This window comes from Moschus berezovskii, chromosome 5 (genome assembly GCF_049115385.1).
Source record: "Moschus berezovskii isolate FMDL1 chromosome 5, NW_MosBer_1.0, whole genome shotgun sequence".
Classification (NCBI taxonomy): Eukaryota; Metazoa; Chordata; class Mammalia; order Artiodactyla; family Moschidae; genus Moschus; species Moschus berezovskii.
In genome coordinates this window covers 42566784-42582642 of record NC_142464.1, presented here as the reverse complement: position 1 = coordinate 42582642, position 15859 = coordinate 42566784, and the positions used below count along the sequence as shown (strand labels likewise).

Genomic DNA, 15859 nt, shown 5'->3' with positions numbered 1-15859 from the left:
TTAAATTTCTGATGCTTCATTCCCTAATTGGTTCTAATAGAAATTTTGAGAGCAAAATTTAAAGTGAGTTTCTTGTATACTCATATAATTCAGTTATTTATGCTTTTCTTTTTTATTATCATCATTGAGATTGACTTCAAATAATGCTACAGCTAAAGTGTAGATAGAAAAATAGGGATATGTTTTTATTTTTTGACAATTCAGCCTGTGATGTATGAAAGGGCAGAGACACTGTAGACTGAGTTTTTATTTATGTGTGTGTATGTGTATATGTCCTTAAACAAAACTTGGCTCTCTAGATGGGGCACTGTTGAAAGGAAGTATCACATTTTTTTTCTCAATTTCCTTGCATAGTAGAACAAAATGTAAACTCTTTGACTTAACCCATCCAAACAAAATTCCATCATCACCATGAAATTTCTCTTCAAAACTGAGCAATACATGAAATATGAGTGGACCTGGGAAAGTTATTTCATGTTTCTTTCATGGGTTTTCCTGATAATCATTGCCTGTGTTTTTCCATTTACCCTCAGCTTCGTCGGACACGCTTTATTGCTTCCATAGATCATCCTACCAGAGGTCACAGATCACACAGAACCTACAGAAACAGGAAATCAAACTTCCCGAGTCCATTACAAAACACAGAAACCTGTTTCCTCTTCACATCTCAAATTGGCAGACCTCTGTCTTAGCAGATTCAGTGTGGAAGCAGCTGTCAGAAAGGCTAGAAGGACTTTATCCCCCAATTTTACATGAGCTTTCTAGGTTCAAACTACTGAAATGAAAGGAGCAAGGCTATTTATCCTGCTTTCTAGTTTATGGAGTGGAGGCTTTGGGCTTAATGACCCTATGCACACTTGGATTACACCTGAGGATGAGAACTCCCAGAAGAATGCGACCTCTGCTTCAGTTCCTCCAAACAAAGGACAAAGTCTCCAGGTGCTGCCAACCACCCCGATCATATCACCTGAGGTGGCCACAGCTCCTGATTCCAGCACTTCTGAAGACAGTCTTCTGAAATCAATACCACTGCCCTCAGAGACAAGTGCATCTCCCGATGGTGTGAGAAAACAAACTCTCACACCCACAGAGAAGACAGAAGAAGGGATGCTGAAGTTACAAACTCTTGCACTCCAGACGGAATCTACTCTCAAGTTCAGTCCTAAAGCAGAGTCAGTGATTCTTTCCAACTCCACCCTGAAATTTCTTCAGAGCTTTGCCAGAAAGACGAATGAACGAGGCATTTCTCCAAACTCAGTTGGAGGTGTGGGAAATCGATCGCCACGGGAAACATATCTCAGCAGAGGTGACAGCCCTGGAAGCCAAAGAACCAGCAAACAAAAATCAAGTTTTGAAACAACTAGAGGAAAGTAAGAAAATTCTTTTTTTCCCCTTTCTAATGATATGGTTTATAAGATTGCAAGCTAACAGTTAAGCGGTCTCATTTCCAGAAAGGATTTTATGTTCAAGATGAAACCAGATCATATGTCAGTTAGATGAGGGAATTGAGCATTACCTTATCTTAAAAGGAAAAGCTGAACAAACAAAATGTAGCAATTTGTTTTAATTGAAGTGGTTCAAGTTACTAATAGAGGTACTTTAACTGGAGATGGTCACTAACCCTACAGTGTAACCCTACAGGGACTTGTTAGTTAACTCACATCAAGCATATGCTGTTTGTGCTCAGAATTACACCCACAAGGTGAAAGAAAAAAATGTCAATACAGTTAAGGTGTGAACAGATTTAAAAATTGAAACAGCCTGGTGCTGTGGAAATTGAACAGTTATCGAGATCAAACCAAGCAGAGCTGGGTTGGAATCCTGGCTCCCATACTGTCTAGATCCTTGACTTGAGCAAGTCAATTGATATTCTTGAATCTGAGTTTCTTCATTTGTAAAATGCAGATAGGAAGTACCAACTTTTCAGGGTTATCATGAAAGATTCAAACTAATGAAATGTGCTTAGACACATGCTTCTTACAGAATGGGTGCTCAACAAATCATATTTACTAGTACTATTATACTGAGTTATGCCATTATTATTAATGTGTTGATTAGAAAGGCCAATTTTTCAAATAGATTTTGATTTAAAATTAGAGAAAATTCAATTTGAATTGTTGTTGAAACAAAATAATAAAACAAAGCTTAAAAGAGTATCATTAAAGAAGACTTTTGAAAGGACCAAAAAACAAGAGCAAAACACTGAGAAATCAAGTCAATGCTCTATTCACTCAATGTCCAAAATTATTTCTGTGTTTGGAATACTAGAAGTTTAGTATTATGAAACTAAACTTTCAAATACCTTTTGCCTATAAAAAAAATTTCAAGACATCAATAAATGTCTTGGAAGCTTGAGTTAAACATCTGACTATATAAACTAATTCAAGTTAATAATAGCAACTTACACCTGCTGTATGAAAGGCATTGTGTCAATGATATAAAGATGTTCTTGATATAAAGATGAGGACACATTGGGAAGCATATAAACCAATAGACTTGTATTTATTTAATTCCATTTTCACTGTATTTCAAAGGTTATAGAATTTTTTAAATATGAAAGTAACTGTGATTTTAACTAGACATTAACTTGGTGGAATGTGGAACATGCCAATGTACTATAAAATAAATACTACAGATTACAAAATGTTCAACTTGAGAAGGATATACTTTGTCTATAATAGACATTTTAACAGACATAAATTAAACTTTCTCATGTTTATGAACAACAGAATATGGACTATCAAATAATAGTAAAATGTAAACTATTGAGAGTCACAGTCACTTATAAATCATTTCTATTAATATTTTGTAATATTCTATAATTTAATATTTTAAACAAGTTGAATAGAAACCTTAGGCACTCATAGAAAATGACTTGAACTTTTTAGAGATGTGTGTCAAGATTTTTCAGTAGACTAGTAAATACAACCAAAAGAAAAAGGGAACAGTTCTAATTAAAATACTGCTTAAGTTTTACATGGTATATAGAAATGTCATATAGTTGTTTCATAATTAGAAGTAGTAATTGATAACTTGATGAATACTAGATAAATGCTAATTGTTTTACCCAGAGACCTCACTGTCAAAGCTTATGAACACGTACTTATTTGATGATTTTTATATATTGCCTCTGATGTGCCTAACATTGTACTAGTCTCTGGGGAAATAGAGAATTTTTAAAATAATTCCTGCTTCCAAGGAATATTTTCTTTAAAAAGTAAGCACAAACATGTCTCAGATTTTTAAAAATTCACTATATGTTAGGAGGAAACAAGACATTAAAGTTGTAACCTGCTGAGCAGAACTCCATCCCTTGGATTTTCCAATGAAAATAATCTTATTTCTCGGGCTTCCCAGGTGGCTCTAGAGGTAAAGAACCCTCCTGCCAATGCAGGAGATGTAAGAGATGCAGGTTTGATCCCTGGGTCGGGAGAATCCCCTGGAGAAGATAAAGGCAACCCACTCCAGTATTGCCTGCAGAAACTCATGGACAGAGGAGCCTTGCAGAGTACAGTTCATAGGGTTGCATAGAGTCAGACATGATTGAAGCGACTTAGCACACATGTACTTAGAGAGTCTTGAACAAACTCCAGGAGACAGTGGAGGATTGAACAACAACAACTTAGTGCGTCTACATCCTGAAGTCCTGGAGAGCTAAGGTTCTATTTCATTTTTTTGGCTGAACCATGAAGCATGCAGGATCTCAGTTCCCTGACCAGATATCAAACTCTCTGCATTGGGAGCACTGAGTTATATACCACTGGACCACCAGGGAGGTCCTGACGTTCTCTTTTAGTAAACTTTTCATTAAGTCCCAGGCTTCTTACTCATTAAGCCATGCAATTGATAATGGTATTAGACAAAACTCAGGTCCATCTCTTATGGACACAGTGCTGACGAAAAGAAACCTTCAGTTCAGTTCAGTTCAGTCCCTCAGTCGTGTCCGACTCTCCGCGACAAGGTCAAAAGAGATCTTTCATATTTTCATTTGATTAATAAACAATAATAGTAGTAAACTCTTTATTATATTATCCCTAGTACTGTACTATTCTGAGTGTGTGTATATGTGTGTATGTGTGTGTGTGTATATATGAAAATACGTAATTTTCAATCCTTTAAACATCACCATAATTTTATGAAGAAGATTATTTTACTATTTCATTGTGGAGAGGTTAAGAAACTTAACTAGGGTCACTGAGCTAGTAAATTGCAGGGCAAAAATGCAAACCCAGGCTGACTGTCTTCAGAGACAAAGCATTCTATCCCTATGTTATACTGCCTCAGCAAACACAGTCTACTATCCCAACTGGAAAAAACAAGTGGCCAGTATATTTCCCCACTTCTGAGGCTTCAGTGGTTATTCTTTGCTCCATAACAGAGTCCAGATTTGTTACCCAGTCAGTCACACAACGCCATCCTTGATCTGGCTCTCGCCTATCTCCCCAGCCTCATCTTCTGTCACTTTCTGGTCATTAAAATTTGTAGTTTTCTAGTCCACGGTATCGGAAAAGGCAATGGCAAGCCACTCCAGTACTATTGCCTGGAAAATCCCATGGATGGAGGAGCCTGGTAGGCTGCAGTCCGTGGGGTTGCTAGGGGTCGGACACGACTGAGCGACTTCACTCTCACACATTGGAGAAGGAAACGGCAACCCACTCCAGTGTTCTTGCCTGGAGAATCCCAGGGATGGGGGAGCCTGGTGGGCTTCCGTTTGTGGGGTCACACAGAGTCGGACACGACTGAAGTGACTTAGCAGCAGCAGCAGCAGTCCACAGTATCGGAAAAGGCAATGGCAAGCCACTCCAGTACTCTTGCCTAGAAAATCCCATGGATGGAGGAGCCTGGTAGGCTGCAGTCCGTGGGGTCGCTAAGGGTTGGACACGACTGAGCGACTTCACTTTCCCACATTGGAGAAGGAAATGGCAACCCACTCCAGTGTTCTTGCCTGGAGAATCTCAGGGATGGGGGAGCCTGGTGGGCTTCCGTCTATGGGATCACACAGAGTCGGACACGACTGAAGTGACTTAGCAGCAGCAGAAGCAGTCCACATTATATTGTTTGTTAAACCCATCTCTGGTCCCTGTTTGTACTTCTGGCTAGCATAGTCTTATTTTCCTATCACCTACTTCTTTTACACCTGATAATAATACCTCCAGGAAGCCTTCTCAGTCTCAGTCAGGTGGGCTCTCTGACTGTACAAATACTCTGAATTCTTCTTTCACCACACTTACAGTTCAGTTCAGTTCAGTCGCTCAGTCGTGTCCGACTCTCTGCGACCCCATGAATCACAGCACGCCAGACCTCCCTGTCCATCACCAACTCCCGGAGTTCACTCAAACTCATGTCCACAGAGTCGGTGATGCCATCCAGCCATCTCATTCTCTGTCATCCCCCTGTCTCCTCCCGTCCCCAACATTTACCAGCATCAACTCGTCGCATGAAGTGGCCAAAGTATTGGAGTTTCACATTTAGTAGTGTATTATATTTATATATGTGATCTCCTTGCATTTAGGGACATATTTTCATTGCTAGTAAAATATTTGGTTTATAATAAGTACACAATATTTAATGAACTGAATGTAAAGTTTATGGATCTATATGTGAATATATAAACAAATCCTTCCTAGAGAATTATTATTTCTGTATAAGAAAACCAGATTGACTGGGGATAAACTCGTCTTTAGGTTTTGGGGTTTTTTTCCCTACTACTCTTGGAATTTTATAGTGATTCTACTTAAAAGGAATACTTACATCAATAGAATTTTTCTGGCATATTTTTGTCTCATCTTGTACTTTGTCTCATCTTAGCACCACAGAACTCCTGGCCGCACCAGAGTTGTGGTTTCCGGTCTAGCACAATGGAGGTTGGACAGTGACCAAGCACTTTGAAACAGGCAGGATAAAAAGGAGAAATTAGAATTAGTGTATTTATTCAGTGATCCAATATTTGCTGAGGACTAATACAGGTCCTGGGTGTTCATTGGAAGGACTGATGCTAAAGCTGAAACTCCAATACTTTGGCCACCTCATGCGACAAGTTGACTCACTGGAAAAGACTCTGATGCTGGGAAAGGTTGGGGGCGGGAGGAGAAGGGGACTACAGAGAATGAGATGGCTGGATGGCATCACCGACTCGATGGACGTGAGTTTGAGTGAACTCCAGGAGTTGGTGACGGACAGGGAGGCCTGGCGTGCTGTGATTCATGGAGTCACAAAGAGTAGGACATGACTGAGCAACTGAACTGAATACAGGCTACAGTTCATGGGGTCGCAGAGTCAGACATGACTGAGCAACTAACACTTTCAGCTTTCAATGTGTCCCCAGCATTGTGCTTGTGCTGAGAGTAAAAGTGAAAACAAACTCCCACCCGTTCTGCCCTCATGGAACCTGCAGTCTAGGAGGGCATGGGGAGGAAAAAGAGTGCATCACAATTGCTGGTGTGGAATCAAAATGGTGATCAACTTTCTGAATGAAGTTCTTAAGCATACGTAACAGGGTGACTGGCCTACCCTGAATGCTGTGAGCCTTCCCTGAGAGGATAGTAGGTAAAATGAGATCTCGAGAGGCATCAACTGCCTACCTAATAACTTCTCTCACCATCCCAACCCCTGCACATGTGTACTTGAATCTTCATCTCAGTGAATGGCTAGTTCCGTAACTAGAAACCTTTGGTATATATTTTACATTTTCTCCCCTGGCCTTTATATCATCAATTAAAAAGTCTTAGAGTCCTCTCCAACATTCTTCAAACCCCCTAGCCTCTCTCCACCTTTACCATCCCATCCCATTCTTACCACCATTATCCTCCACCAATCTCTTATCTTGTCCACATTTCCACTCTTGCCTCCACACGTGTGAGATCTTTCAAACTTTTTTATTGAATAAATTTGACATAGAACATTGTATGTTTGACATAGAACTCGGCTCCTCCGAGTCCCTCTGTGCCCAGCCACCTGCTCCCACCCAGGTGCCGCCAGGGCCAGGGCCACTGCACCCGCACTGAATCCTGATTATTTTAAGCTAACTGTGGAAATGGTTTCCCTTGGCAATGTTTGACTTAGGAGTAGACATGTGACCAGCTTTTGACCAAAGAGACACCTGGGAAAAACCACCAGGGGACCTCAAGGAAAAACTTCCCCACTCTTGACACTCAGGTTTCTCTTCTTCCTCTAGGCATGCACTCTATACTGTGATAGCCACTAAGCGACTGAGCATAGCACAGGTGGCTATTTAAAATTAAATTAATTAAAATTAAGTGAAATTAAAAATTCAGTTCCTCAGTCACACTAGTTACATGGTCAAGCATTCTGTTCACCTGGGGCTAGTGGCTGCCGTATGGGACAGTGTAGACACACAGTATTTGCATTGTTGCAGAAAGTTCTATTGGATAATTCTGTGCCTGGATATTTTCAGTTTGGATTTGATGCCAAAACAGTGGTAGCCATCTGAAAAACACTGAAAGGGGCTGGGGATTGCAAGTGAAAATGGAGATAACCTGAGGTTTTGAAAGATTGGCTTCCCTGATAGCTCAGTTGGTAAAGAATCTTTACCTGCAATGTGGGAGACCCCAGGTCAATTCCTGGCTTGGGAAGATCCACTGGAGAAGGGATAGGCTACCCACTCCAGTATTCTTGGGATTCCCTTGTGGCTCAGCTGGTAAGGAATCTGCCTGCATTGTGGGAGACCTGGGTTCCATCTCTGGGTTGGGAAGATCTCCTGGAGAAGGGAAAGGCCACCCACTCCAGTATTCTGGTCTGGAGAATTCCACAGACTGTATAGTCCACGGGGTCACAAAGACTTGGACATGATTGAGTGACTTTCACTTCATTTCAAGGCATTTAACCTTTGCCTCAGGTTAATGAATTTCATTGAATGTAAGACTTATATACTGTGATGCATTATCTTATGTACTAATAAGAAAGTATGAGATTATAGTTTTTAGATTTATCTTTTGGAGTTTTATTACATATCACTTAGGCATCCTTGAAATGAAAATATAAATAAAACTGGTTTAGCTATTTCTAAGGCAGTAACAATACCTACCATCTGACCAATAGTGACTAAAAGATACCATTGATTTCAAAACATATTCCTGATTTCCGAGATGTGTGTCTTAAAAACCAGTGAAATTTGGTATTTTGCTCACCTGCTCAAATTCACTTGGTAGCTTTCCATTACCTATAGAATAAAATTCTAAATCCTCACTGTGCGCACTGGGCTTGCTCATGACCCCCTGTCTTTATGATCTAAATTTTCACCATGCTCCAAGTTCATGCCACTTCATTTTCTCCAGTCACAGTGGGCTTCCTTCTGGTTACCGACCATGTCAAGTTAATAAGTATCTCAAGGAAATTTCTTGTGTGCTCTCGATAGAATGCTCTAACTTCAGTATTTTTAATGATTGATTCCTTTTCTTCATGCAACTCTAGCATTGATGTCCCTATCTCAAGCAGACCTTCTCTGACAACCCAATGTCAAATTGCCATCCTTATCACCTTTACTTTTTTATTTAAAGCATTTATTTGAAATTATTGGGTTTATTACTATAGACATTCATATATTTTATATTTTTTCATGTCATACATACACCCTGTGATAATAGGAACCTTGCCCTTCTCAAGTATTATTCTATTCAACTGCTAACATAAGTGCCATGTACATAGAAAAAGTCGAACAAAATTCTATGGAATGACTGCTTAATGGATGGATTTGGAGTTTGAAGCAGAGATCAAGGCTAGAGACATAAGTTTGGAAAATATGAGAACTATAAAAATATGGATAATCAATTGAGGAGTTTTCTCTTTTTTTTTTTTTAATGAAAAGGAAAAGGGAGAGAGGGCATGAGTCAGAGCTGGCTCTGAGAGTTTCCCACTCTCTTGTTGCCATTGTGTTTTATTTTGCATAGAAAATGGCCATAAATATTGGAAAATGTTAATGAAAAGGCCAGAAGGGAAAAGTTGAATATGAAACAAGATGAATACTTTATTTGCTGAGTTTACTGGAAACTTGATTTATTTTAGAATTTCATTTGTTTATTCTTTCTATAAGCTATATAACTTGCTTTAAGTACAAACAAGTGGCTCAAGTTAAATAAATTATGATTTCTAGTATGTCTAAGCACTTTCCTGGTGACTCAGTCAGTAAAGAATCTGCCTGCAATGCGGGAGACCTGGGTTCGATCCCTGGGTTGGGAAAATCCCTTGGAGGAGAGCATGGCAACCCACTCCAGTATTCTTGCCTGGAGAATCCCCATGGACTAGGCAGACTGATGGGCTGCCCATGGGGTCACAAAGAGTCAGACACAAGTGAGCAACTAAGCAAAGCACAGTATGTCTAAAAATAATAAATACTACAAGTCTTTAATTAATTAGACCACTTGTAAATAGAAATTTTAAATATAATTTAAAAATTTAATGGTTTAAAATCACAAAAACTAACCATCTAATTAATTCTATTGCCTATCATAATAAGCATTTTTCTGCTTAATACTGTAAATTATGAGGTTTTAGATGTGAAAAATCTGGTCAATTAAATTCAGATAACATCTTAGTCCATTCAGACTGTTACAACAAAATGAAAGACTGGGTGGCTTATAAACAACAGAAATTTCTCAGTTGTGGAAGCTGGAAGCCCAGGAACAGGTTGCTAGCATGGTCAGTGAGGTTTTTTTTTTTCAGGTTCCTGAGTTCTCATTTTACCCCCACATGGTGCAAGGGATGAGGGATCTCTCTAGGGCCTCTTTTATAAGGGTACTAATACCTTACACCTAATAACTCCCAAAGTCCCCATCTCTCAAAACTATCATAATGGGCATTTGGATGTCAACAAATGGAGTTTGAGGGGGACGCAAACATTCAGTCTGTAACACATGTAGTTTGCAAAGTTCTTATCAAAGGCCTAGCAGCATCCAAGGGGGTTATTCTCACATGCTGTAAATATCTAAAAGGAAACACACCATGTGTATACTTGAGAAACAAATGTATCTACTACATTATTGCCAGTGAAAACACTAAAGTATATTCCACATCTCAGTTTTTTCTTATTAATCATTTCCTTTTATTTCTTTGATATTTTTACTCACTAAATTGCTGCTGAATATATAAATACATATTGTATGATACATGCCAGATTTTAAGGAGTGCTTATATAATCTAGGTGATGAGATGAGAAGTGTTTGTATACTTTGTTTACTTAAATATGAAATTAATTTAAAAATGTATTACTTGGGGGGATGCTAAAAAGAGTCAGTTTACAGGAACAACTGATTTAAGTATAGCATTAAGCATCACAGCATCTATTAGCCTGCCTTTCCTGAGGCTCTGCAGTTTGCACAGTGGGAAAGTCTGACACCTACTGGAGTAGAGTTTACAACATCCCTGAAAACCAAGTCACAGGATGGGGAAAAGAAACAAAAATAAAATAAAATTAGGTAAAATAAAACCAATGTATGAAAAAAAGTTTAAGGTACCTTTAATGATTGCTACTTATAAAAATGCATATGTTATGCATATCGAATTCAATGTACCTCCTAAAAATGTTCTATCATTGGCTTTAAAACTTGAAAAATAGGTTTGGTACAAAAGGCAAACTCCAAGCACATCCCGGGTAGGGGGCACCCTCAGCTCATTCTCCTAAAATTTTACACTGAAAATTACTACTATTATTATTATTATTGTATATACACAATAATTTGTGACTCTGAGCATATGTCATTAAAAACTCAATTATATTCACTATATTGTGCCCACCATGGAAGTCAAAACAGTGGTGCCTGACAAAAGACTTTCATTGCAAAGGATGGTATATAAACGTTTTTTTTTTTTTTTTTTCTTAAAACCTAAGTTAACCAGAAAATTCAAGTATCAGAAATTTCCCATCATCTGAGATTTTCATGATTGCCTCTCAAGATCTGTTTCAAATATTTCTATGATTCTTTTATAAAACTAATACTTCTATCCCACTTTAAATATTATATAGACTTTAGAAAATGGATGGGCTATATAAAGGTATTACACTAAAATAAATGAACCACAATTTTTAAAATTTGAAAACAGGCATTTTCTTAAAGAGATTATTATCAAGATGGACTTGTCTTTTGAACTAACTGCCAAAACTAAATATAAAATGTCTAATGCTTTATTTGTGTGTGATTTACATAATAAGAATCTTTTCACTAAATATAAATGCTTACTTCCAAGTTCTGTTAATATTTCTTTCACATTGTATATTTTCTTTGGACTACTTTCTCCTTTGTAACAGGTGCACTACCTATAAATCCTAATCTAGACAGTCTATGAAATTCTCTAGGTCAGAATACTGGAGTGGCTAGTCTTTCCCTTCTCCAGGGGTCTTCCCAACACAGGGATGGAACCCAGGTCTCCTGCATTGCAGGCAGATTCTTTACCAGCTGAGCCACAAGGGAAGCCCAATGAAAATAAAGATTCCTATAAAGATTACATAACATTTGGGAAGTATTTAGGTTCATGTCTTTTTGGGACTTTAGAGACATCTGGAATATATTTCTTCTGAGAGCTAAGCTTCATCATATGCTTTGATCAGCAACAATAATAGTCTTCTGTATTAACCTGATATACATAAGCATTTACGGTTAAGATGAATTTATCAGGTCATTAGAGAAGAAAAAGGAGCGATCTCTACTAGTGTATGAGGCAAAAAACAAAGTGGGAGATTTATACATACATATATACAGCTACATAGGTATCTATTCCCTTCATAAAAATATCTTATTGAACTCTCTGAATCATGTAGTCATTAACAGCAGCAGCAACTGTTTTAAATATATTAAGTCATTTAATCTCACAACAATTTGTGAGGTAGATAACATTATTAAATTTATTGTATAGATGAGGAAGCCACATTTAATGAATAAGCTTATGGCTAAGTTGTTTAATTTCCTCTTGTCCCTCACTGAATCCCCGTTCATCTCAATAAGGGGATGACAGGAAATGAAGTTAAAAGTTCTTTAATTGGCATATTACGATGTAACATTGGTCTTCATTTCCATCTTAAAACGCCTAAAAATGCCTAACAGGTTTTTAGATTTGTGAATTTTAGTTGAAATGTATTTTACGATGTTACTAAACCTGCAGAAATATTGAAATATTTCAGAGAACTTATTCACTGTACATTTAATTTATTTTATTTATAAAAGTTATGAACTGTAGAAAGTTTTACTTGTTGGGTCAAATGCTTGTTGCTTCAAATGCTTGTTGCATTTGAAGTGCTAGTTACAAGAAAACCAAATACCTTCAATGTATAAATGCTATTAAGTTTTTAAAGGACTCTGGAGTATAAGTAAGTTTGTTTAAAGAAATTTAGTCTGTTCAACTTGAAAAAAATAAATAAATAAAATTGGAAAAAAAAAAAAAAGTTCTTTAAATACATAGTCTCCCCAAGTACAAAACCTTATCCAACTTCCAAGAGAAAATCACATACCATTGGCTAGTTTATGGTGGGAATTTTGCTGATTGACTTTGATTTCTAGTATACAGTCTTAGGAATTGGTATTTTCATGGTATTGTGTCAGGTCAAATCCCAGGGTGTGAATATAAACATTTAAACATTGTCTTATGAACAGGATGACAAGCAATTTATTAATCTGAATTTTAAGGACTAGTATAAATATGTAACATTAAATTTTTTAGATTGGTGTTTTCTGTTTCTTAAGAAAAATACTTGTCATGGTCATTATTTAAATGAATCCTTTGTTGCTTCAGTCCATTCTCAATTCAGGATGAGAACGGAATCTGTGGGCCATGGTTTGGTCAGTGTGCACAGCAAACGGCAAGTGGCCAACTCATGGAATTTTTGTTTTTCATTTAGCGTTTTCACTGGCTCCTTGGAAGACTGGATTTCTAAAATGTTTCAGAGTAGAATGATTGTTTATTTACAGTGCTTTTCTTAGTTCATTAACCACAAGACTTCAAGTTGTCTGAATCAAAATAGAATCTTCTATCATTACTTTTTTAAGTTCTGCAAGTGCATCTCATGTTCATAAATAGCCAAAGATGTCTGCTTTTCCCTCAAACAAATCTTTTACCTATTAACTTGGAAAATCCAAAGGATCAATACAAGCCTTTTTCAGTACATGTTGCTGCACAAAAGCAAGTGTTCTTACCCTTAAAGAGAATCCCAAATGCAGTCTGCTGTTTGGAGGGTTAGGACCCCACGGAAAGCTCAACACTTCAAAGAAACTGCTCTCTGTTTGCCATAATCAGTCTGGAAAGGTACAAAGGATTTCTAGATTTAAGCAAAATGCTTGTCTGGGATCATTACATTGCTTTTAAACTTGCCTGTCGCTATTTCACCATGCTGAATTTTCTATTTTAAAACTTATATTTTCAAATTATTCGGTTTTAAAATTATATTTACATATTTAATATCCCTTAATGAGCTTATTTCGTTGGTAGCATAAACCTAATTATGAATCACACCAGGGACTCTTTGGCTGTGGATAGTTCTCCCAATTTACACTGGATCAAAGATTGCTGGGCCATGAGCAATCTACTGATCTGCTTTTTTGCCTACTACACTATTTTAGTCATGAAATGGTTTTACTATTTAGAGTTTTAAACAATCACTACAGCTGATGCTGATTTACTCTCACAAACAATATCTAGCTATCTTTCTATCATCTTTTTTTTTTCCCCAAAACCCAGGTTACGTAGTGACAGTGAAACTTTTTTCCTGCCTCATACTGTCTCCTCCATAATCATTCAGCCAATGCTTACGTGACAGACAATTTAACTGGACTTCAGCTGAAGTTAATCATTCCCTGTACTTAGGATAATCAGTGGATTTAAATGAAAAATCTATTTTTAAAATATCCCTTTATTGTAGTCTTTAATTTTTAAAATTTTTGTTACCTGTTTTTGCCAGTTCTTTGTTTCACATTACTTTTCCAAGTATCACCACACAGGAACAAAATTTGCTAATATGTCTTTACAGAACTGAATTGTCAAACTTCTCATTCAAAAGAACCTTGCACAATAAGCTGTATAATGCTCACTTTATCTGCCTTAGACAGATGAATGACTGAGTCAACTTTATTTGTAGAAGACCTACATATTTCAAAGCAGATATTTAGTGACTGGAGAAAAATGTGTTCCTTCTTTGGTTTTTAACATTTAGGTTGATTGTTGTATTATTTTAATAATAATAGTTATTATTATTTTAAGCAGCATAGATTTCTTATATTCTAGTGATTTGGTGACATACATCTCATACTGATTTGAACTCATTTGTTGCTGTTCAGTTGCTCAGTTGTGTCCAACTCTTTGCAACCCCATGGACTGCAGCACGCCAGGCTTCCCTGTCCTTCGCTATCTCCTGGAGTTTGCTCAAACTTATGTCTGTTGAGTCAGTTACATCATCCAACCATCTCATCTTCTGTCGCCTCCTTCTCCTCCTGCTCTCAATCTTTCCCAGCACCAGGGTCTTTTCCAATGAGTTGGCTCTTTGCAGCAGGTGGCCAAAGTACTGGAGCTTCAGCATCATTCCTTCCAATGAATATTCAGGGTTGATTTCCTTTGGGATTGACCTGTTTGATCTCCTTGCAATCCAAAGAACTCTCAAGCATCTCAGAAGCATCAATTCTCTGGCACTCAGCCTTCTTTATGGTCCAAATCTCATATCTGTACATGACTACTGGAAAGACTTTGACTCTACAGACTTTTGTCAGCACAGTGATGTCTCTGCTTTTTAATATGCTGTCTAGGTTTGTCATAGCTTTCCTTCCAAGGAGCAAGCATCTCCTAATTTTGTGGCTGCCGTCACCGTCCACAGTGATTTTGAAGCCCAAGAAAATAAAGTCTGTCACTGTTTCCGCTTTTTCACCATCTATTTGCCGTGAAGTGATGAGAGCAGATGCCATGATCTTAGTTTTTTGAATGTTGTTTTTAAGCCAGATTTTTCACTCTTCTTTTTCACCCTCATCAAGAGGCTCTTTTGCCCATTTGATGTTACAGTCTTGAGCTTTGCTACTATACTTTGTAAGTCATTTCTGCCTCTACCTTCAAGAAAAATAGTCTCAGTTACCAATGAGAGGGAATATGTATCTTGTTTTATTTATATATAGGGAAAAATGATAGAAATAGAAACCTAAGAATGAAAAAATCATATAATCCAATCATTCAATTAATCTATAGTTATTAAGAACTTTCTTACAGTTTAGTATAGGATCTCTCTTATAATAAAATAACTGGTATTACAACCAGAAATGAGACTGATTTTTGTTTTCCCAAATATTATCTATATATTCCAGTCTCATTCTGTTAAAAATTAGAAAAATAATTTTTTCAGATATTACAAGCACAGTAAAAACATTTTCCAGGCTTCTGCCTATAGCAACTAAGTTTCATCCATTTATGTTAGATAATTTTCTTTCTCGTATGATTTGTTTAATAAATTATTTTTATAAAATTGCAAATAATTTTTTTGTGTCTATACTCATTTAACTGTTAACATTTAACTCTCTCTCCATTCCCCTACAACTTCATTTGGAACATTAATATATATTTTCAATTTAAGATTCCTTGAGGTATGGAATATCTTTAAATATCATTTTGGATGGCTTCTGCCAGAATGTCAACTAAAAGTAGGTACTTTAATAAAGGTCATTTTTGTCTGATCATGGCATTTTTGGCAAATGACCTACTTTAATGTTGTTACAGTTTCTCAGCCTCCTTGGAGAATGGTCAATTCATATTCCTCTATTATCTTATATGTTGATGAGAGTAAGCATACATGCATGGATATGAACAAAGTTTTTTTAGAAATGGGCTTGAGAAAAGTTATAGGTATAATATGGTCTAATTGATAAGACATGGATCAGCACAG

The 15859-nt window shown here is 37.1% G+C and overlaps 1 protein-coding gene across 2 annotated transcripts in view; it reads left to right on the top strand.

Moving 5' to 3' along the window:
* Window positions 1-682: 682 nt before the first annotated feature.
* MMRN1 (multimerin 1) overlaps window positions 683-15859 on the top strand; it is a 74612-nt gene continuing 59435 nt past the window's right edge. For both annotated transcript variants that reach the window (XM_055434832.2, XM_055434831.2), the window contains exon 1: window positions 683-1370. In XM_055434832.2, coding sequence (XP_055290807.2) covers window positions 781-1370 — 590 coding nt within the window. In that variant the 5' untranslated portion in view covers window positions 683-780. The remainder of the gene's footprint in view (window positions 1371-15859) is intronic.